The sequence below is a fragment of the Hordeum vulgare genome, chromosome 2H, assembly GCF_904849725.1.
Source record: "Hordeum vulgare subsp. vulgare chromosome 2H, MorexV3_pseudomolecules_assembly, whole genome shotgun sequence".
Taxonomy (NCBI): Eukaryota; Viridiplantae; Streptophyta; class Magnoliopsida; order Poales; family Poaceae; genus Hordeum; species Hordeum vulgare.
The window spans coordinates 553,572,693-553,596,337 of record NC_058519.1 but is presented as its reverse complement, the minus strand read 5'-3'; the positions used below and the strand labels follow the sequence as shown (position 1 = coordinate 553,596,337).

Genomic DNA, 23,645 nt, shown 5'->3' with positions numbered 1-23,645 from the left:
TAGCGCCCAAAGGGTGATATGTATGAATTATCTGAATTTTAAGTTTGTTAATCCATTTCCCTCTGCGTTGCCCGAATACTGCAGTTTTGCTGATCCCATACGGAACCAATGTTTCAAACTTCCCAGCCGTGCATTTACCTGCCTGGAAAAAACAAAACAAAACTGCGGCATGTAAAATCAAAATCACAGTTCTGAAGTACAATCATGGTCACAGTTCTGAAGTGCAAGTGCAGGCGCCACTGCGTCTATCGGGTGTGTCTGCAGCTGCTCAGCAATATGACTGGAAATCGGACATTAAAAAAAAAAAGAGCACCTCCTCGTCTGATTGGTGACTGGAACTGGGAAGGCATGGAATGATCAGGTGAGAATTTCAGGCCCTGAATTTGTTTCTGGTGCAGTGCGCACTGCTCTGAATTCTGAACCATGTAGTATCATCTGCCCTCCTCTGTTTTTTCGGTCCCCATGTCGACAGCTATGATCTACTACACTGGAGTATTTACGGTCTGTGGTTTTAGCAGTGAATCGGTGATTCCGGTCAAACTTCTTCGGTTAATCTGATCTAGCAAAACATTGGCAGTAAAACATAACGTGGTACTGTACTAGTAAATTCGAACTAAAACATGGTAGATAGTAAATCCCTACTGGAAAACACAGAAGGTTCACAAGCTACAAGGAATTCTTGGATCAATCCGGTACGTAGAAACCGCTGTCTTACAATTTCCTAGCCACTAGCTCTGCTAAACAATGTGGAGCAGCAAACAGAAAATAAGCAATCTCTCTTAGTTAACACCCACATTACTCTCAAGTCTCGACCAAACCAAGGACGGACCCGTCAAAAACTTGTAGACCACCCGCTCCAGTCCAGCCAGGTTCATACGGAGAGACCAATAACAAATTAAGCACCATATATATATGTAGCTATATATATATATGTAGCTATATATATGTAGTGGGTGCCGGCACAGATCCATGGACTAGTCCTAGTACCTAGCGGTGTAAGACTAGTTCCTGGTGTTGTCCATGGCGAGGATGGTGCTGAGGTTCATGGGGCTGATGTGGTCAGTTGTGCCGTGCATGAAGTTGGCGACGATGATCCGGTTGGCCCGCTCCGTGGGGTGGAATGCGTCCCAGTAGGCGTAGGCGTCACGGTTGGCGCACACGTTGGACGCCGGCGTGCACAGCCCGATCCCGTTGTACGGGCCCTGCCCGCAGCACGCGATCTTGGCCGTCGCGAACCCTGCGTTGAATGCATGCATGCATGCGTCGTTAGTTTTTTCTTTCTTTCCTTCACGTACCTATCTGCTGCTGGCTCGAGACCAAAACATGCGTGCGTGGAAGAATTTTGGTTGCACGTACCGTACTGCTGCGGGTTGAACATGAAGTCGAAGCTGACCCTGTTGGTGTTGGCGGCGATGAAGACGTCGTCGTGGCCGACCTCGCCGTTGAGCTCCGTCAGCATCCGCTCCAGCTGCGGGTTGAAGAGGTCGGCGGCCCGCGTGAGGTCCGGCGCGCAGGAGCCGTCGAGGCTGTGCAGGGCCAGCTCCGCCGGCACGCACCCGATCATCCCCGTCCCCGTCACGATCACGCGACGGGCGCCCAGCTCGTACAGCCTCTGCGTTCCATTGCTTCCACACGCTCAGTCACTCACTTTCTTTTTTTGGGTTCAATGCATATGCAAAGACAAGACATGCAGCAGCTCGCCACCCCCCAACCCTACTCCCTACACGTAGCTCAAACGAAGCATGCACGAAGACGAAGAGGAAGACGAAAGTGCATGCATGATAGAGCGCCGCTGCTGCTGCATGTGGGAGGAGTAAATACATGGTGACAACCATCATGCATGGGTGCTACTACTACAACAGTAGACAGTACTAAAACGCGTGCCTGCTGCTCTTTTACTGCGGACTGCGGAGAGAGAGAGAGAGAGCGCGCGATGCGTGGCAGATGAGGGTGGCGTGGCGCGGGGGTGTACCGTGTGTACTGGACTGCTGTCCACTCACCGGTTGGCCTATATTGATTGCATGGGCAGAATGGTTGGTGGCAACATCCAACATGCACGCATTGCATCCAGACCATCCCACGATGCATGCCGAGACAGACAGACATACTTACCCCCAACCCGGCAAACCCTCCCTCCCTACGGTAAGAACCGAGTTTTCTCGGTTGGGATTGGGAAGCTCCGCAGGGCAGTGCCAAATGTCTAGGCCTATTGTCACTCGAGCCTATGAACGGGTCATAAATGTCAAGGATTTCAGATCTGCACCAACGCAAAGAGATCTGGTACTACGAACCAGCCTTCACTCCCTTTCAATGTAGGAGCAATATACTGTAGCTCCACGTAATGTAAATACCGCGGTACTTCGGAAGTACTACTGTAGCTCCACGTACGTATCGTAATACCACGGTAATACAAAATGAGAATGCACTATGGATGCGAGCGATCTTACCAACAGTGCTGGCGGGCTTAAGTGCGAGTTAGTAATAAATTTGATACTGTGTTTGGATTCAGCCTCCACAGTGAAGGGTGTCTCAGCAGTTACTGAAACTGGCTATGAACCATGAATATAATCGTCTCATGGGCTAACTCTTGCCGGAAACAGTGTGCTTCTGAATCCGGCGTGCACAACACCTACAGGCCGTGTCAGTTTGTTGTTTGCTGAACATACCACCCAAAAATGACCCCGCTGCAAACAAGTGTTCACCGGTGCGGTGCTACTGCCCGTCTCTCGCCATCATATCAGGCAGGCACGCAGCCTACAGAACCCATCTCTTTCCACTACTGTTCTAGCCCATGCAGCAGGCATTTCGTTTCGTCATCTAATTTTGGGAACTTTAGGCCTACCACTCTTGTACACCATACTGACAAAATAAAAGACAGAAATTGTCCTGGCATTTTTTTTCTCCTTGAATGTTAATCGTGTTTGTTGGGTTACGGTAAACCATGTTTTAGCATATCTCGGGCATTTTGGATGTAGCGCACCTTTTTTTTACAAATGCAAGTATGTTTGGGGGCAGAAATTATGTATGTTGGGGAATTAATTAGTGGTAAATAAGAGAAAAGGTTAAGTATTACCGCGAGGACTTTCTTGTACTCGGAGACGATGAAGGGGACGTAGTCGTGGATCTCGAACTGCTGGGACCTGGCGGAGAAGGGCACCAGGTAGTAGTTGTTCACGAAGTCGTTGCCGCCGAGGGTGATGAGCACCAGCGACTGGCTCACGCGCTGCCTCGCCGCGTCCTCGCCGATGTACGCCGCCAGCCTCCGCTGGTAGTCCTGGAAGTTCTGCAGCTGCTGCGCGATCCTGATGATGTTCACCTGCACGCACGCACCATTGTCATGCTCATGCCCTCCGTTGCATGATTCTAGAACACGTAGATGATTTAAGAGTGAAGTGCGCGCATGTGGAGCTTACGAATTGCACGCCTGTGTCGTTGAGGATGCCGACGCCGGCGGACGCGAAGTTGGCACCGACGAGCAGGTTGTCGCCGCGCATGTAGGGGCTCAGGTACGGCAGCGCCGGCTCTGCCCCGAGGTACTCGCCTGATCGATCAACATGTGTCAGCGCATTGCCCTAGAAAATGGAGAAGAGCATGGCCTGTGATGTACAGGAGTAATTAGGTGAGGTAGAAGAGGCACGTACTGATGATGTCCGGGATGTTGAGCCCGTTGGAGAACCTCCCCGTGGGCATGTGCGTGGGGAAGTCGATGCCGTAGGGCGGCGCGTCCGCGCGCGCCGTCGTCATGAGGTAGTTGTTGTTGCCGTTGTCGACGAGGGAGTCGCCGAAGACGAAGAAGGCGCGCGCCGCGGACGCCGTCGGCGCCGAGGCCCCGACGAGGAGGAGCAGCGCCGCGACGACGGCGAGGGCCTGAGAGCAAGCGTCCATGGCGGACCTCGGCGCGACGACTCGTGTCGCACGAGTAGCTATGGAACTGGCGAGCTCCAGTGGGTGGCTGCGACTTGGCAAGGCGCGTACGTCGTGGACACGAAAGGTGGCGAGCGCCCTCTGGCTCCTCTTATAGAGGCCAGAGGCCAGGCTGAACTCTCGCTAGCTGTCTCGCAACCACACTCACAGCAGGGTAGCGCCGGGTTGAGGAGGCCGGAGTAGGCAGTGGGTAAGTGGGTTAGCGGGCGGGAGACAGCTGCTTGGCTGGCTACCGGAGGAGGAAGGACCACCCCGAAACGGATGGAGTTAAATGGGTGGAAAGCGGGTCGACGGGTGGATCGGGAGACGCACGGTGGTTGGGGGGCGCTAAATGCGCTCTCGGCCGCCGGCTCCTGCCTCGGATCACGTGCCGGCCCCTGACGCCGCCGATTATTGCCCGGGGGCTGCAGACAGAGCGGCTCATGCTCGTCTGATCGGCTTGAGAGCCGGCGGAATGGAACTCTCCCGGAAGAGGAGGCCTCGTCGTTGCACTCTTTCTGGAATTCAGGCCGGCGACGCACGGGCCCAGGGCGTCGGCGTCCGTGAGGCGTGCATGCCCGCTTGTTTTCTCTCTCGTTTCTCTTGCTAGGTCAAGTGTTTTGCCACCTGCTGCCGCGTAATCTACGTAGAAAAACATAGATTTTTTTTTTGTAGAAACAACAAGCCTCCTCGTTGATTTCTAATACAAAGGAATCCGCCAAATGTTTTCAGGACAACAGAGAAACAATCCAGAGAGAGGCACCACTAGCACACCTGGGGAAAATCGCCTCAGCAAAGGCATTAGCCTCCAAACATGGCCACACGGGGCTCCTAGACGTTAGAACCAGCAAAGCTAGCATAATTTTAGAGCGCAACAAGTTTCGAGCATCAAACTCATCCAAGTTTATACAAACCACAGGATAAGCAGATACGCTTAGCTAAAATGGAGTAAATCACATATGCTTGTAAGGAAAAGACTGGCCAGTTCCAATCCTAGGTATTGTTGGAGCCCACCATGACTTCTCTTGTAGATTTGTCTCGGCACGTTCTTGATCAGCCTCCACTCCAAGCTCAACGTTTAATTTCTGCCCTTTGGTTTTGTAGAGATTGGTTAAGAGTGTGCCTAAGCAGGGACGCGCTCCGTGTTATATATAGAACAAAGATTACAAGATCTGGTTGTTGGTTGTTAGAGTAATCTCCAAGCAATATCTATACAAAGAAATAGAGATAGATCTTAACCTCCTAACCAGAAGAATTACATAGCACACGCCGACCCTTATCTCGATGTATTCGGTTTATATACACGCCAAAATACATGTTACAATATATACTTTAACACATCCCCTCAATCATAACTTCACCAAGTTGACATTGTGTTTGAATTCTTTCAATTTTCGCCAAGACAAGGCTTTGGTGAGTCCATCTGCTACGTAGTCATTGGTGCGGATGAACCGAATGTCAAGTAGCTTGTTTGCTACTATTTCTCGTACAAAATGATAATCAACCTTAATATTTTTTATCCTTGCATTAAATACTGGATTTGCTGAAAGGTATGTAGCATCAATATTATCACACCAAAGGCGTGCAACTAAAGAATGACTTACGACAAGTTCATCAAGTAGGGCTTGAACCCAACACCTGTGGCATTTGCTAATGCTTTTTACTCAGCTTCAGTACTTGATCTTGACACAGTTGCTTGCTTGTGTGCACTCCAAGATATAAGATTTGGTCCAAAGAAAACAACAAATCCTCCTATGGACCTTCTGCCATCCGGACAACCTACCCAATCAGCATCTGAAAAGGCACTCACCATAGTTGAGGTTGATCTTGTGAATTTTAACCCTCTACTCATGGTACCTCTGAGATATCTCAGAATTCTCTTAACAACAGTCCAATGCTGAGAAGTAGGAGCATGCAAGAATTGACATACTTTGTTTACTGGAAAACATATGTCACGTCGTGTAAGGGTTAAATATTGTAAGGCACCTACTACACTTCTGTATTTTGTGGCATCTTTAGCTCCCAAAAGTTAACCTTCTTCTTTAGACAATTTTTAGTAGTGGTCAGAGGCATGTTTGATTTTGCAACTCATCATACTAGCCTTCTTCAGTATATCTGATACATATTTTTCTTGACTAAGAAGTATATCATTGGTTACCTTCTTTACCTCTATTCCCAAGAACAAATGCAAGTCAATCTTTTTGAGCAAAGTCATTTTGAAGATCTTATAGCAATGCATTTGTTGCCTCCTGTGATGAGCTTGCCACAATAATATCATCAACATATACCAACATAAAAATGATGACATTGCCTTTCTTGTAGAAGAAGAGTGAAGTGTCAGCTTTAGAAGACTGAAAACCAAGCCTTATAAGCTTTGTACTGAGCCTAGAGTACCATGGTCTAGGTGCTTGTTTCAAACCATACAATGCCTTATCAAGTTGCATACATAATGATGTTTGCCTTTTACCTCATACCCAGGTGGTTGTCTCATATACACTTCTTCCTCTAGAACGCCATGAAGAAACGCATTCTGCACATCCAATTGACGAATACTCCAATTGTTTGATACTGCAATAGAAAGAACACGTGTGATAGTAGCTACTTTCACAACAGGACTAAAAATGTCCACATAGTCTATGATGTATCTTTGTTTAAATCATTTAGCTACTAATCTGGCCTTGTACCTATCTATCTCTCCATTTGCTTTCTTTTTGATTCTATAAACCCATTTGCAATCAATAATGTTTCTACCTCTTGCAGGAGTAACTAGGTGTCATGTCTTATTCTTTATAAGGGCTTTATATTCCTCATCCATTGCATTTTTCCAATTCTTGTTTTTCAAAGGCTTCAGCTAAGTTAGGAGGCTCACCCGTGGCAGCTAGATCTCCAAAACGACCTTTGTCATACCTCACCGTACCATCTGTATGAACTTTCGACATAGTAATACTGTGTTGTGATCTTGTTCTCCTCGTTGGTGTCGGAACTGCTACAGGTGCCGAAACTGCTACAGGTGGCTGCCATTCAGACGATGCAGAGAGCTCGTGGGCAACATTTGTATCAGCGGTCGATGCCCCTAGATCGCTCTCCACCGGCTGCTGAGAAGCCGTTTGGCGCGTTCCAACAGATGGCCCGCCTGAGCCAACAACGCTGGACAGCGTGATAGGCGAGGATGGCATAGTAGACAATGATGAATCCTCTTCGGAATTGCTACCATCAGCATCTGAATCATCCTCATGTTCCGTGTTTGTCCCTTGCCGCAGAAAATCATGATGCAAAACCAGATTTCCTCCAAAGTTAATAGCAGGATTTGCATGAAAATTACCCAAAGGATCATTAGCTATATGTTCGTCCCCATGATCAAGAGGACTATAATTTTCGAAAAGAAGAAGAACTTCGGACCGAAGAGTGGCTCCGGCGTTTGGATTCAGTTGAGCGAAAGAAAACACTGTTTCATCGAATACAACATCCCGTGAGATGTAGACACGACAAGCAGTGACATCAAGGCATTTAAAACCCTTGTGAAGATTGTTATATCCAAGGAAGACACACCATTTGGATCTGAACTCGAGCTTGCGAGTGTTAAAAGAGCAGAGATTAGGCCAACACGCAGCCAAAAGTGCAAAGGGCATGATAGTTGGGTACTTCATGAAACAAAATTTATAATGGGGTCGAAAGGTTGATCACCTTACTCAGAGTTTGATTTATCAAGTATGTAGCAGCAAGAAAAGCCTCATCCCATAATTTTAAGGGCATGAAGGCATGAGCGAGGAGGGACAGACCAACCTCGACAAGTGATTGTGTTTTCTTTCACCAGAGCCGTTTTGGTGATGATCATGTGAGCAAGAAACGTGGTGTGTGATGCCTACTTGGAGAAAGAAGGAGTTTAATCGCTCATATTCACCACCCCAATCAGTTTGCATGGTGATGATTTTATGATCAAAAGGTCGCTCAACTAGTGCTTGAAATTCATGAAACACTTGGAATACTTCAGATCTATGTTTGAGAATATATATCCAAGTAAATTTGCGGAAATCATCAATGAAACTAACATAGTAATTCTTTTTATTGATAGAATCACGGGCAGGCCCCCATACATCAGAGAAAATATGCTCTAAAGGAGCATTTGAAACACTACTAGAGTTCGGATAGGGAAGTTGATGGCTCTTGCCTTTTTGACAAGCATTACACACTCCCTACTTATTAAAGTTGTTGTTTGAAAAGGGAATTTTATTTTGCCCAAGAACATGTTGAATGATTTGCGAAGACAGATAACCTAATCGATTGTGCCACCTTGATGAAGAAATCTTGGTGGCGCCAAAAGCTTGCCTGCCCGGGCTCAACGAAGTTGATGCAAGGGGATAAAGACCGGCTCTACACCTACCTTTGAGGAGGATGTTCCTCGTTGCCTTGTCCTTGATAAAGAAAAGTCGAGGATGAGTCTCAAGAAATACGTGATTATCATTGGATAAACGATGAGAAGAAACAAGATTTTTTATAGCATGAGGCGAATAGGGGACATCCTTTAGATGAAGATTACGAGTAGGAGTTCGAACATAAGCTTGACCAACATGAGTAATTTTCATACCTGATCCATTTGGCATGTTCACCTTATCATGCCCATTGTACCTCTCCCGCATGGTGAGTTTGTCGAGCTCACCAGTGATGTGATCGATGGCTTCAGTGTCGATGTACTAGTTGGTGTCGATGCCATAGGAGGAGTTGGCGACGGCGTTGGTGCTTTTGTCCTTGGTGAAGGCGATGTCGAAGCGTCTGAAGCACTCGATGGCGGTGTGGTTTCGCCTTTTGCTGATTTGACAGAAGACCTCCGGGATCTCATCATGTCCACCCCCGTTCCGCGGCCTTGGCCACCATTGCCACCGTGGTCGTTGCCAGAGCCACCGTTTCCTCCATTGCCACGGTCACCTCCATTGTCGCGGACGCCTTCGTTCCTACCGCGGCCTCCGTCGCGATTGAAGCCTCCCTCGCGACCGCCGCAAGAGGCGGCGTTGGTAGAGGAGTGAGAGGACGAGTTCCCCTCGAACATGGTGAGGCGACTCTCGAAGTTGATGAGCTGGGAGTAGAGCTTGTTGGGCTTGATGGCGACGGTCCTGGCACCGACCGAGGAGATAAAGGACATGTAGTCGAATTCGAGGTCAACAAGGATGTATGACACCATGTCGTCATCAGAGAGAGGCTTGCTGATGGCAGCCATCTCATCCCCAAGGGCGTTCATGCGGCCAAGTGTGGAACCCCGGCTCAGAGAACCGGATTACCAGTGTTTCCAGCCCAGAGATCATGTCTTCTGGAAACACTCAACAACTTGGAACAGAACTGAACTAACTTTATTGATAGCATACGGTTACAAATACATATCTTACAAGGATAGCGAGGCCAAAGGCACCCTTGGTGCTGGAACAGTATCTACATTATTTATGAAACATAGCGGGGCCTCGAGACTACTAAGTACTTCTACGGCGTAGCGGAACATAGCGGTAACTCCATCCACAGGGACACTGTTGTGGACACTGCCTAGTACGGACCATCAGGACCTCCGTCCTCGGCTTCTCCTGCATCTGGCATGATACGCCAGGTGAGTACTTGGAATGTACTTGGTACCTCACAATAACCAAGTAATGCAGCAAACAATAGCATGGCAATCAATATAGCAAATTATTAAGCAATATTACTGATTGTACCAGTTATCAACTTACTCATGTCTCGGTTGTCTCCCAACACTCAGAATACTCATTGAGCATCTCAAATCATTTGAAGAGTTCTTCCATCATTACAAACACTGATATGGTTGACCACCTACTGAGGTCTGGTCAGGCTGTCCAATACCATGGACACGGCTATTCGAATAGGTTTGTCACTCTGTAGAGGTTGCACACTTTACCCACATCATGGAGCAGTGACCTCGTGATCCCATTCGGGTGGACCAGTGTTGCTCCAACGAAACCTGCCTGACCCGTGACTCTCTCATCGTACCACCGGCAATCATCCTCCCCCGGAGTCCTGCCCTGGCTGGCCATATGTCCTCATGACACCTCCCACCATCGTGGCCAAACTAAACTATCCCAATCGGGGACGGCCCCAAAATAACTCAAATGGGCTCACAGGATTATCACCGCCTACCTGATCAGGGTAGCACGCGTGCATAACCCTCCCTCTTTGGAGGTACCGGTGAAAGGTCACAAGATAAGCACAAGTCACGACGGCCCCATATCGGCAAAATGTGGTTGCACGGTTAAGCCCGGACAGGTGACTCTAGATCAACCACTAAGTTATCTCAAATATAGTGGTTTATAACAATGATCAATTATTTATCTTGAATAATTTACTATTCATTTATTTTATAGCAAATAAATGGGCATAATGCATGGAAATATGCTATGCTATGAAAACACTACATCACATGGGTATCATGGCTTGCCTTGATCAGTAGGATTGTTCAAACACTCCTGGTCTTCACCAAAGTTTCCCTGTGAAATATTTTGAAATTGCAAAAGAAAAGGAAATGTCACATAATACCTTTTTATTAACTAGAAATTCTGTGAGTATGGAAAAAATACCAAAATCTACCAGAAAATAGAGGGGATGAGTACCAACTCAACGCAAAAAGAATCAATTGATTTGGACTTAGGAATAAAAAGTTATAAAGGGTCAAAGTTACTGGTCAAATATGAAATTTAAATCAAAAATACTAAAACCTAGCTGGGGCCACGTCGAAGGCGTAAAGTGGAGGAGGCGCCTCCACTTACCGCTTTGGGCGTGGGCTCCAGTCAGTAGCAGGTGGGGCATGCCCTTTTTAAAACAGAGAGAGAGGAGGGAGACAAAGAAAGGCGGCTCACCGGCGATAGGGACGGCGGCGGGGCTGGGAGATGACGGGAATGGATCGGGCTCTCAACGCGGTTCCCCTGTACCAGTAGCTCCTCCGGAGGTGGACGGACGTCATCACCCCTTCTTCTCCGGCGGGTGGAAGCTACGGTGGTCGTCGATGGCGACGGTTCCGGCAGGGGTTTTGCTCACCGAAGGCTCGAGGAGGACCAGGGAGACCAGGGTAACTCGATGGTAGCCTCGAATTCGACTGGGGAAGGGCGGAGGTGGTTGGCGAGAGAGGCGATTTGGCGGCGAAGCCTTTCGCTGGAGCTGAGGGAGACGAGCTCCCGGCTCTTGCTGGGGGTCTCTAGGGCTAATCCAGGGGTGGAGGAGTGGGGCGATGGCTAGGAGGGGTTCGGGCAGCGCCTTATATAGGCCAGGGACGAACGCTGCCGAGCTCTCCCGAAGCGGCGAGGCTCGGGCTTGCCACTGGAGCAAGGACAGCAAGCTGGCCGTCGTGGCGTGGGGGTGAAATGATGGAGGAGGGCAGGGGAGCGATGGGACGGGTCCGGAGCCATTAATGGCTTGCAGACGATCATAGTGGCTGAAGCCCACTGTGCTGCCCGTGGTGGAGCTTGGCTAGGAGCGGCGACGGCCATCTCCGCCAACCCAGAGGCTTCGGGAGGTGCCACGCGGCTACCAGGGATGACGTCGGCACCAATGGACAAGGGGGGACAGCGAGAGACGGTTCGAGCGAGCACATCAGACACTGGTGCCGCACAGAGCGCGCGCTGTGGTATGCCAGCAACGTGATCACCACGGGTGCGGCTACCACGAGGCCACGCAAGCCTGCGCACCATGTCCACGGGGTAGTCCTTCGACCCTCTAGCCTCCCTATGCCACTGGCTCAACTAGGTGCCCTCTAGTTTGATGGTTCTAATCAGCACCAGGTTCTGCAAGCCAACTTGAGGAGGTTCTAGAGCTCAAATAAGATAGGGATGGAGCAAGATGACATGTCTGCGGTTATCAGCATTGGAAAGACTACAAACTGGCAAAGTTTGAAAGGGTTTGAAGAAAAATTGAATATAGTTCCTTTGAAAACCATCTTTCTGGCCCAGAATAGAAATGAGCTTGGGCACTCACATACATGTTCTGCTAAGGGTGAAACTTGGTGGAGGAGTGTTATTTAGTAGTGTACACATGCCCAAAAATTTATAGATCATTTGTGCACCCCTAGCTAGCACTTCCTTCACAAAGGTTCAGATTCAACAGAAATTTAATAGAGCTTTCTTGCTCAAAATTTGCACTGGACCATTAGATGTTTTTGCATATTGGGGCTAAATAGGATCCCTAGGATCTGGGGAAATTTATTGGGATTTTTCTAGAATAGGAAATATAGGGTTGCTTCACAATGGGACAATTCTGGTCAGAAAAGAAAAAATTATTCTGGCCAAAAATTTATATTGGGCAAGGAAATATTTTTGGTGGTTTTGGAATCATATGATGATGAGAATATGTGAAAAAGTTTGGGGGTTTATAGATCATCCCAACTATAGGTTGCTTCAAAACCCATGGTGATGCCTTAATTCCCCAAATAAAGAAAATAATTTTTGGAAAGAATTAAATATTGATAATTAATCCAAGAAAGGTTTTGGCAAGAGGAGGGTTTTGGGTTGCTTGGAAAAATTTAGAGACTCACAATCCAACTTGGTTGCAAAGATTTGAAAATCCAGTAGGTTTGCAAGTAAAACTCCAAAAGGTTTTGAAAGAAAAAGTTGAAAAAAATCAGGGTGTCACAAACCTACCCCCTTAGGATGAATCTCATCCTCGAGATTCGGTTGCTCAGGGAACAAGTATGGATATGCGGATCTCAAGAAATCTTCTCTTTCCGAGGTAGCCTCTTCCTCGGTATGATGTTCCCATAGGACTTTATAAAACTTGAGTACCTTACTCCTGGTAGTCCTTTCCATATCATCCAAATCCTCATGGGTTTCTCTTCATAGGTCAGATCCTCAGCTAATTCTAGCTCACTCATATCTGCCTGCTTGATTGGCGGTGCGATGCACTTCCTTAGCTGTGAGATGTGAAAGACATTGTGCACATCTGACAATTCTGACGGTAATTCCAACTGATATGCTACTCTGTCTCTTCTAGCGATCACTGGAAAGGGACCGACGTATCTTGGTGCGAGCTTTCCTCGTGTGCGAAACCTTTTTACTCCTTTCATGGGGGTTACTCGGAGGTAAGCATATTCTCCGGGCTCAAAGGTCACTTCCCGGTGCTTTGGGTCATAATAACTCTTTTGATGGGACTTGGCTGCTCGAAGGTGCTCCTGAATGTCTTTGACTTGTTTCTCAGCCTCCAGCATCAAGTTCGTGCCAAAGATACGACTATCTCCTGTTTGGGACCAGATCAATGGGGTGCGACACTTTCATCCATATAATGCCTCAAACGATGACATTTTTAGACTTGTGTGATAGCTATTGTTGTAGGAGAATTCCGCATAGGGTAGGCTATCTTACCATTTGGGTCCATGGGTGAGGGCACATGACCGAAGCATATCCTCCAATATCTGATTCACTCTTTCTGTCTGTCCATCAGTCTGCGGATGGTATGTTGTGTTGTGCTTCAGCATGGTTCCGAAAGCTTGATGTAGTCGTAGCTAGAATGCTGAGTTGAATAGGGAGCCTCTGTCTGAGGTGATAGACTTGGGTACTCCGTGAAGGCTGACTATCCGGGACATGTAAAGTTGTGCCAGTTGGTTGGCGTTGAAAGTGGGCTACTTTTGTGAGCATATCCACAATGACCCATATAGCATCATTGCCCCTTGTCGACTTGGGTAGTCCGACAATGAAGTCCATGCATATATCGTCCCACTTCCACTTGGGAACCGGTAAAGGTTGTAGTAACCCAACGGGTTTTTTGTGTTCCGCCTTAACCTTGTTGCAGATATCACAACAGGCGACATAATAGGCTATATCCCTTCGCATTCCTGACCACCAAAATGTCTCTCTCAGATCCTCGTACATCTTTGTACCTCCTGGATGGATGGAATATGCGGAATCATGAGCTTCTCTGAGGATTTGCTGTCTCAGGCCATTCTGGTCGGGGACGCATATATGTTTCTTGAACCATAAGATGCCTTGGTCATCCACTCGGAAGGATTTGTCCTTCCCTTTCGGAATCGACTCCTTGATCTTCTTGATTCCTTCATCCGATTCTTGAGCCTTCTTTATCTCTTCTATGAGAGTGGGAGTAATTTCCAACGTATCCGGAGTAGTTGGACCGCATAATATCATGTTGAGGCTAGCGAATTCCTCTTGTAGCCTCGGATGCATGCTCCCCATTAATGCATTCACAGCGATTGGCTTTCTGCCGAGAGTGTCTGCGACCACATTGGCTTTTCCCGGATGATAGTTGATTCCAAGGTCATAGTCCTTGACTAGTTCAAGCCATCGTCGTTGCATGAGATTCAGATCGGGTTGGGTGAAAATATACTTGAGACTTTTGTGGCCCGTGTATATTTCACACCGTTGTCCAATAAGGTAATGCCTCCAAATTTTCAAGGCATGAACCACGGCTGGTAGTTCCAAGTCATGGGTGGGGTAATTATCTTCATGTGGTCGTAGCTGTCGGGATGCGTACGCTACAACCCTTCCTTCCTACATCAGCACGCAGCCAATCCCTCGTCGGGAAGCATCACAGTAGATATCGAAACTTTTGTGAATGTGTGGAAGGACTGGGACAGGTTCTGTCGTTAGCCTTGTCTTTAGTTCCAAAAAACAGCTGTCGCATTCTGTCGTCCAGACGAATCTCTGATTTTTCTTGAGCAATTCTGTCAGTGGCTTAGCTATCTTGGAGAAGCCTTCTATGAACCGTTGGTAGTAGCCTGCCAATCCCAGGAAGCTACGAAATTCGATCACCATGACTGGTGTCTTCAAGTTTAATACTGTTGTTACCTTGCTGGGGTCGACTGCGACACCTTGTTTAGATAGGATGTGTCCCAAAAATCCTACTTCTTTCAACCAAAACTCGCACTTACTGAACTTGGCATATAATTGATGGGATCTCAGTCTTTCCAAGACAGCACAGAGATGTCGCTTGTGCTCTTCTTCATTCTTGGAATATATCAGGATATCATCAATGAACACCACAACAAATTTGTCTAGGAAATCCATGAAAACCTTGTTCATCATGCTCATGAAATAGGATGGAGCATTTGTCAGTCCAAATGACATGACTGTAAACTCATACATGCCATATCGGGTGGTGAACGTTGTCTTGGGTATATCTTCTTTTCTGATTTTTAGGTGATGATACCCAGTCCCGAGGTCAATCTTGGAGAATACTCGTGCTCCATTTAACTGGTCGAATAAATCATCAATGCAGGGAAGCGAGTACTTATTTTTAATAGTGACCTCATTCAGTTGGCGATAGTCTATGCACATTCGCAAACTTCCATCATTCTTCTTGACAAACAGTACTGGTGATCCCTATGGTGAGATGCTTGGACGGATATATCCTTTCTGCAGCAATTCGTCCACCTGCTTCTTTAGCTCTGCCAACTCTGGACCTGGCATACGATGGTATTTCTTGTAAATAGGGGCAGTGACGGGAACTAATTCAATTGCGAACTCCAATTCCCGGTCGGGTGGCATTCCTGGTAATTCCTCAGGGAATACGTCTGGAATTTCGCATACCACCGGAATCAAGTTCATGTCCGTGACATTAGCTTGGTATGCCATTCCTTTCCTTGACATCATCTTGTTGGCAAGAAATTGGACGGTTTGTTCGGCCGGATTAACCAGCGTCACGGTCCTGGTGGCACAGTTGATACACACTTGATGGGGTGTCAAACAGTCCATTCCGAGTATCACATCCAATCCCGAAGATTCGATAGCAATAAGTGCAACTCAGAACTTAGCCCCTTGTATCAGTATTTCCAGATCTCGGTATATGAGGTTTGTTCTGAGCACAGAGCAGGGGATTGTACCACCATGATCTTATCCAACAACGAAGGGGAAAACTTGTGCAAGGTGGCAAAACTCCGCGAAATAAATGAGTGGGAAGCTCCAAAATCAAATAAAACTACTGCGGTTATGTTGTTAACAGAGAACATACCGAGGATGACTTTTGGAGCTTCGCACGCTTCCTCGGCGGAGACATGGAAGACGTGTCCTTGGTTATAGTTGGGATTAGGGCGGCGTCCAATGGTGTTGACCTGCTGCTTGACGTCAGAGGATGGTTTCCCGTTGTTGGCGGGGCACTGCTTGGCATAGTGTTCACTTTGGCCGCAAGTGAAGCAAGTGTTGTTGCGGCGGCAATCCTCTAGTACTGGCTGTTTGCCGAAGGTCTTGTTCTGGCTCACTATCTTGTTGTTATTGTTGCTATTGTTCCAGGCAGGCTTGTATACGGATGTGCTTGGCTGCGAGGTACGTGGCTTCTGTGCAATCTGTTCCTTGTTGTCCTTCTTGGGTTCAAACTTCCTCTTGCGGTCATCATACCCGGTCTTATGCTCCCGTTCTGCTATGAAAGCCTTGTTCACTAGAGTCTGAAAGTCCGGAAAATCTAGCATACAGAGCTGACAACGGAGGGTATGATTCAGTCCTCCTAGGAAGCGGTATATCTTCTTTTCCTCAGTGGATACGTCGTGGGTAGAGTATCGTGCCAGATTGTTGAACTTGTTCAGATACTCAGCTATTGACATACCTCCTTGTGTAAGAGAAAGAAACTCTCTTTGCTTCACCTTCATTATGCCAGTATGGATATGATATTTGCGGAATGCTTCCCTGAATCTTTCCCAAGTAATCTCTTCTCCACAGGGGCATGTTGCCTTTGTGTTATCCCACCATATAGTTGCTGGCCCTTCTAAGTAGTGAGTGGCAAAAGGAACCTTATCTGCTTCATTGCAACGGGCTATGTCTAGCTTCTTTTCAATGGTCCTTAGCCAGTCATCTGCTTCTATCGGATCCATGGCTTGACCAAAGTTGGGTGGCTTAGTGCGCTGGAAGTCTCACAACTTGGAACATGACCCATTGTTGTTATTCTGTCCTACCATAGCCTGCATGCTTCTCAGAAATTCCATAGGATCCTGGTTCCTCTTTTCCTCAAACATCCTCATAATCTGATCAGTTGTCGGTGCTTGGGGTGGTGGAGGTGGTAGGTCTTCTGGTTGTTGACCTGCCTGTCTGGCGGATCGACGGATAGGGGTTCAATCGCCACTTTAACTACAACTTCTCTTCATCCTAAATTGTTGTTCCCATTGCAAAATACCGAAACGATGAGCAACATCCATAAGGGAAGCATAGTCATAAAACACCGAAAGAGAGTTCACGAGAAAAGCGAATAAGCAAACAACATAATTATACAATATGACCCAACATTATTCATGGTAAGCTAGTAGGGGAAATATCATGACTAGACTGCTCATACGGCAGTTGACATATGCAAAGATGCATGCTCAGCAACTCCAACCTCGACTCTAGTGGCGCAGATGGCACGAACACTGATAGACTGCAAACTCCTCGTCATCTGATCCTGAGTCGGAGTCGGAACTGATGATGTTGATCTCATCCTCCGGACCAAAGGAAACATGACGACGCTGACGGGACGGTCCTGCTTCTGAGGAAGAAGGAGCACGACGCCTCAGCATCGGAGCAGCAGGAGTGTCTAGGAGTGAGACCCACTCAGAAGGAGTCTCACGGGGGCTGCCAGACGAAGTGCCTGGCGGCACTGAAGAGCTAGCGGGAATATCAAATCCGGGTGGAGGTGAAACTGGTGGTGAATATGGGGGTGGAACGGCTGACTGGGGTGGAGGTGGCACTGCAGTTGCGACGCCTGGAGACGGGACAACTCCTCAGTCAGGGATACAATCGTGCGATAGCTGGCGTTCACGTAGTGAGACAGTACAACAGTCGCACGGTCACATGCCGGGTCTATAGGAGCAAAAATGACTGGCCCTGTTGAAGGCGACAGGGTGGATAATGGAACAAACCTGGATGAGTCTGCATCTCGACCTCGTGGAAGCGCAAGTCAGTGAGAGCTTCCACTGCAGCAAACTGGATTGCCAGCTCCGGAGTAGAAGCCGTTCCGCCCTTAGTAGAGCGAGAGTAGCTACCAATATACGAGCTCGCAACCAAGTAATCCTGTGCATGGTACTTGTACACGGACTCGGCAAGCGGCTCGTGAAACACCTGGTTCACTGGTTCTTCGCCGTGAGGGTACAGTCAAAGCCAGACGTTTTGGAGCAGTGCTAGAAAGGAGGCTGGTGCGGGCTCATACTGGAAATGATATGGGACTGGTGCCATCTACACTCACAAAGCCGAAGGTTAGTAAAGCAATGAATCATGATGCATGACATGCAACAATCAAAATGCAGCAAGCAAATGCATACTCAAGACCCCATACTACTCGTCATGCTAACGCGGCTGACTAGGGTGTCCTATAGTCAGCATGGCTCTGATACCAAGCGTTGTGGCACCCCGGCTCTGAGAACCGGATTACCAGTGTTTCTAGCCCACAGATCATGTCTTCCGGAAACACTCAACAACTTGGAACAGTACTGAACTGACTTTATTGATAGCATACAGTTACAAATACATATCTTACAAGGATAGCGAGGCCAAAGTCACCCTTGGTGCTGCAACAGTATCTACATTATTTATGAAACATAACGGGGCCTCGAGACTACTAAGTACTTCAATGGCGTAGCGGAACATAGCGGCAACTCCATCCACAGGGACACTGATGTGGTCACTTCCTAGTACAGACCATCAGGACCTCCGTCCTCGGCTACTCCTGCATCTGACATGATACGCCAGGTGAGTACTTGGAATGTACTCACAAGCTCACAACAACCAAGTAATGCAGCAAACAATAGCATGGCAATCACTATAGCAAATTATTAAGCAATATTACTGATTGTACCAGTTATCAACTTACTCATGTCTGGGTTGTCTCCCAACACCCAGAGTACTCATCGAGCATCTCCAATCATTTGAAGAGTTCTTCCATCATTACTAACACTGATATGGTTGACCACCTACTGAGATCTGGTCGGGCTATCCAATACCGTGGACACGGCTATTCGAATAGGTTTGACACTCTGCACAGGTTGCACACTTTACCCACATCATGGACCATTGACCTCGTGATGCCATTCGGGTGGACGAGTGTTGCTCCAATGGAACCTGCCTGACCCGTGACTCTCCCATCGTACCACCGGCAATCATCCTCCCCCGGAGTCCTGCCCTGGGTGGCACTGTGTCCTCATGACACCTGCCACCGTCATGGCCAAACTAAACTGTCCCAACCGGGGACAGGCTCAAAACAACTCAATTGGGCTCACAGGGTTATCACCGCCTACCTGATCTGGGTAGCATGCGTGCATAACCCTCCCTCTTTGGAGGTACCGGTGACAGGTCACGCGATCAGCTCAAGTCACGGCCGCCCCATACCGGCAAAATGTGGTTGCACGGTTAAGTCCCGACAGGTGACTCTAGATCAACCACTAAGTTATTTCAAATATAGTGGTTTATAACAATGAGCAATTATTTATCTTGAATAATTTACTATTCATTTATTTTATAGAAAATAAATGGGCATAATGCATGGAAATATGCTATGCTATGAAAACACTACATCACATGGGTATCATGGCTTGCCTTGATCAGTAGGGTTGTTCAAACACTCCTGGTCTTCACCAAAGTCTCCCCCTGAAATATTTTGAAATTGCAAAAGAAAAGGAAATGTCACATAATACCTTTTTATTAACCAGAAATTCTGTCAGTATGGGAAAAATACCAAAATCTACCAGAAATTAGAGGGGACGAGTACAAACTCAATGCAAAAAGAATCAATTGATTTGGACTTAGGAATAAAAAGTTATAAAGGGTCAAAGTTACTAGTCAAATATGAAATTTAAATCAAAAATACTAAAACCGACCTGGGGCCACGTCGAAGGCGTAAAGTGGAGGAGGCGCCTCCACTTACCGCTTCGGGCGCGGGCTCCAATCACTGGCAGGAGGGAGATAGAGAAGGGTGGCTCACCGACGATAGGGACGGTGGCGGGGCTCGGAGATAATGGGAATGGATCGGGCTCTCGACAGTGGTTCTCCCTGTACCTGTACTCCTCCGGAGGTGGAGGGACATCATCGCCCCTTCTTCTTCGGCGGGTGGAAGCTACGGTTGTCGTCGACGGCGACAGTTCCGGCAAGGGTTTGGCTCACCGAAGGCTCGAGCAGGACCAGGGAGACCAGGGGAACTCGATGGTGGCCTCGAATTCGACTGGGGAAGGGTGGAGGTGGCTGGCGACAGAGGCGATTTGGCGGCGGAGCCTTTCGCCAGAGCTGAGGGAGACGAGCTCCGGCTCTTGCTGGGGTCTCTAGGGCTAATCCAGGTGTGGAGGAGTGGGGCCATGGCTAAGAGGGGTTCGGGCAGCGCCTTATATAGGCCAGCGACGAGTGCTGCCGAGCTCTCCTGAAGCAGCGAGGCTCGGGCTTGCCACTGGAGCAAGGACGGTGAGCTGGCCGTCGTGGCATGGGTTGAAGTGATGGAGGAGGGCAGGGGAGCGACGGGACGGGTCCGGAGCCATGAATGGCTTGCGGACGATCACAATGGCCGAAGCCCACTTTGCTTCCCGTGGAGGAGCTTGGCTGGGAGCGGCGGCGGCCATCTTCGGCGACCCAGAGGCTTCGGGAGGTGCCACGCGGCTACCAGGGACGATGCCGGCACCAATGGACAAGGGGGGACAGCGAGAGACGACTCGGGCGAGCACATCAGACACCGGTGCCGCACAGAGCGTGCGCTGCGGTATGCCAACACCGTGATCACCACGAGTGCGGCTACCACGAGGCCATGCAAGCCTGCGCACCATGTCCACGGGGAAGTCCTTCGACCCTCTAGCCTCCCTGTGCCACTGGCTCGACTAGGTGCCCTGTGGTTTGATGGTTCTAGTCAGCAACAGGTTCTGCCAGCCAACTTTAGGAGGTTCTAGAGCTCAAATAAGATAGGGATGGAGCAAGATGACATGTATGGGGTTATCAGCATTGGAAATACTACAAACTGGCAAAGTTTGAAAGGGTTTGAAAAAAATTAAATATAGTTCCTTTGAAAACCATCTTTCTGGCCCAGAATAGAAATGAGCTTGGGCACTCACATACATGTTCCGCTGAGGGTGAAACTTGGTGGAGGAGTTTCATTTAGTAGTGCACACATGCCCAAAAAATTATAGATCATTTGTGCACCCCTAGCTAGCACTTCCTTCACAAAGGTTCAGATTCAACAGAAACTTAACAAAGCTTTCTTGCTCAAAATTTGCAGTGGACCATTAGATGTTTTTTCATATTGGGGCTAAATAGGATCCCTAGGATCTGCGAAATTTATTGGGAATTTTCTAGAATAGGATAAAAGGGTTGCTTCATAACGGGACAATTCTGGTCAGAAAATAAATAATTGTGCTGGCCAAAATTTTATATTGGGCAAGGAAATATTTTTGGAGATTTTGGAATCATATGATGATGAGAAGATGAGGAAAAAGTTTGGGGGTTTATAGATCATCCCAACTATAGATTTCTTCACAACCCATGGTGATGCCACAATTCCCCACAAAAAGAAAGAATTATTGGAAAGAATTAAATTTTGAAAATTAATCCAATAAAGGTTTTGGTAAGAGGAGGAGGGTTTTGGGGTTGCTTGGAAAAACTTAGAGACTCACAATCCAACTTGGTTGAAAAGATTTGAAAATCCAGTAGGTTTGCAAGTAAAACTCCAAAAGGTTTTGAAAGAAAAAGTTGAAAAAAAATCAGGGTGTCACACCAAGGTACTCGGAGATGGTGGAGTTCCCCTTTTTTGTGGTGGAGAGGGCGATCCTCGTGTTGATGATGGCCGCCTGCGTCTGGGAGATGAAGATATCCGTAATGGCAGTCCATGCTGATGTTGTGGTGATGAAGTTTGCGATCTGAACAATCACAGGAGGTGAGATGGAATTGAAAATAAAACTCAAAACCTTAGAGTCACGAGCCCTATCGATCTCATATGCCGGGTTGGGCACGTTGGTGGGCTTGCCGTCCTTGTCGACGAGCTTGGGTGTTGGTTCCTCCCTCTTAGGGTTGACGTAGGAGACCAACTGGTCGCCACGAATGGTGTCCAAGGCTTGCGCACGCCAGACGCTGAAGTTGGAGCGGTGAATCTTTTCAGCGATGGGTATGAGGACGGGTGCAGCAGCGGCGGAGCTTGAGGAAGACATGGCGGCGCAATAGAGATTTGCTAGAGGAACTAGGCTTTGAATACCATGTAAAGATGGGTTAAGCGTGTACCTAAGCACGGACCCGCTGCGTGTTATATATAGAACAAAGATTACATGATCTGGTTGTTGGTTGTTAGATTGATCTCTAAGAAATATCTATACAAAGAGATAGAGATCAATCTTAACCTCCTAACCACCAGAATTACATAACACACGCCGACCCTTATCTCCATGTATTCAGTTTATATGCACACCGAAATACATGTTACAATATATACTTTAACAGGTTTGTCCGCATGATTTTCTAGTTCAGACGGAAGCTAAAAATGATAGATGAACGATTATCAATGCATTTGTGGTTAGGATGCTAGAGAGCTTGTGCGAGGACTTAGTGCCAATGAGTGTTATAGATGATGACATGATTGCAGCAGGGTATTGGACTCATAAGGAATCGGAGGAGACGTAGGATAAACCAAAACGATCCTGGAATGGGAAGGTTTATCATGTATCTGCAGTTCATACAAGCGCGAGAATAAAATTCAAATGGAAATTCCATGATGTAAATTGAAAAGAATCATTTCAAATAGCAGAGGTCTGGCAGACTTGGCTAAAAGAAGGTTCCTGACTGAAACTTCAATAGAACAAAATTGAACTTTATCGGTTTACTTGAGACGAGTAGCGATAATTTAACGTCGCAGTTTCTTAATACAATATCCGACTGTGTTAATTTTGATTGGCTTTGTCTACCACCAAGGGGAGGATCTGGTGGGATCTTACTTGGGATCAAGTGCGAATCGCTAGAAGTGGTGATATCATATTTGAAGAATTAGCCGTTAAATTTTGAGTGCACTCAAAATTGATGGGTTCGGATGGGAGTTAGTTGTCATTTATGGAGTGGCAGAACCTCAACTTAAACATCACTTCATGGCAGACCTTGTGTAGGTTTGTGGGGCCAAGAGGTTACCTATCCTTGTAGGAGAAAATTTCAACATAATTAGGAGGAGAGAGTAAAAATAATGACAACTTCGATTAAGGATGGCCATTTATATTTGATACTATTAACAAAAATATGGACCTGAAGGAGATTGGCCTCACCGAAAGACAGTTCAAGTGGGTGAACACTTTGCAGAATCCAACTTACCAAAAGTTGGAATGAGTTCTTGCCAGTGTATAGTGGAAACAAAAATTTCATCTCGTAACGGTGCAAGAGTTACGCAGGAGCATTTTGGATCATACCCCGTTGCTCATTTACTCTCGGGAGGCGACCCATACGGGGGATAAAAATGTCTTCTATTTCAAAATAGCATGGTCCGAGAGAGAGGCTTTATTGATCTTATTTCCCGAGAATGGGTCATGGTGGCAGATGGTAATTCAAATACGGATAGATGGCAAAATAAAATCAGACATTTGCGTATGTTTTTGCGCATATGGGAAAAGTATGAAAGTATGGTTTATAAAGTGGAAAAGAGAGGCTTATCCACCTTATAAACGAGTTAGACTTGAAAGCTGAACCTATCCTACTAGATGCGAATGAACGGGCATCAAAGTTAGAGGCCAATGAGAAGCTACATGTACTCCTCACATAAGAAGAAATGAAATGTGCACTAAGAGCGAAGATGCGGCAGGTTTTCGAAGAAGATGGCAACACATAGTTTTTCCATATGATTGCAAATGGAAA

The 23,645-nt window shown here is 47.4% G+C and overlaps 1 protein-coding gene across 1 annotated transcript; it reads right to left on the bottom strand.

The window, feature by feature from the left end:
- Positions 1 to 658: 658 nt before the first annotated feature.
- Positions 659 to 4,106, bottom strand: LOC123427200 (GDSL esterase/lipase LTL1-like). Its single transcript, XM_045111189.1, has 5 exons — positions 3,642 to 4,106; positions 3,414 to 3,541; positions 3,074 to 3,316; positions 1,357 to 1,612; positions 659 to 1,237 (listed from the first exon to the last, which is right to left on the bottom strand). The coding sequence occupies exons 1-5, from the start codon at positions 3,883 to 3,885 to the stop codon at positions 1,002 to 1,004; spliced, it is 1,107 nt and encodes a 368-aa protein (XP_044967124.1). The 5' UTR covers positions 3,886 to 4,106; the 3' UTR covers positions 659 to 1,001.
- Between the last annotated feature and the right edge of the window lie 19,539 nt (positions 4,107 to 23,645).

Bases quoted from the DNA above. Each gene is read 5' to 3' on its own strand.
- LOC123427200 (XM_045111189.1), bottom strand. From the start codon at position 3,885: ATGGACGCTTGCTCTCAGGCCCTCGCCGTCGTCGCGGCGCTGCTCCTC. The intron at 3,317-3,413 runs GTAAGCTCCACA...GCGTGCGTGCAG, and splicing joins ACGACACAGGCGTGCAATTC to GTGAACATCATCAGGATCGC. The intron at 1,238-1,356 runs GTACGTGCAACC...CATTCAACGCAG, and splicing joins GTTCAACCCGCAGCAGTACG to GGTTCGCGACGGCCAAGATC.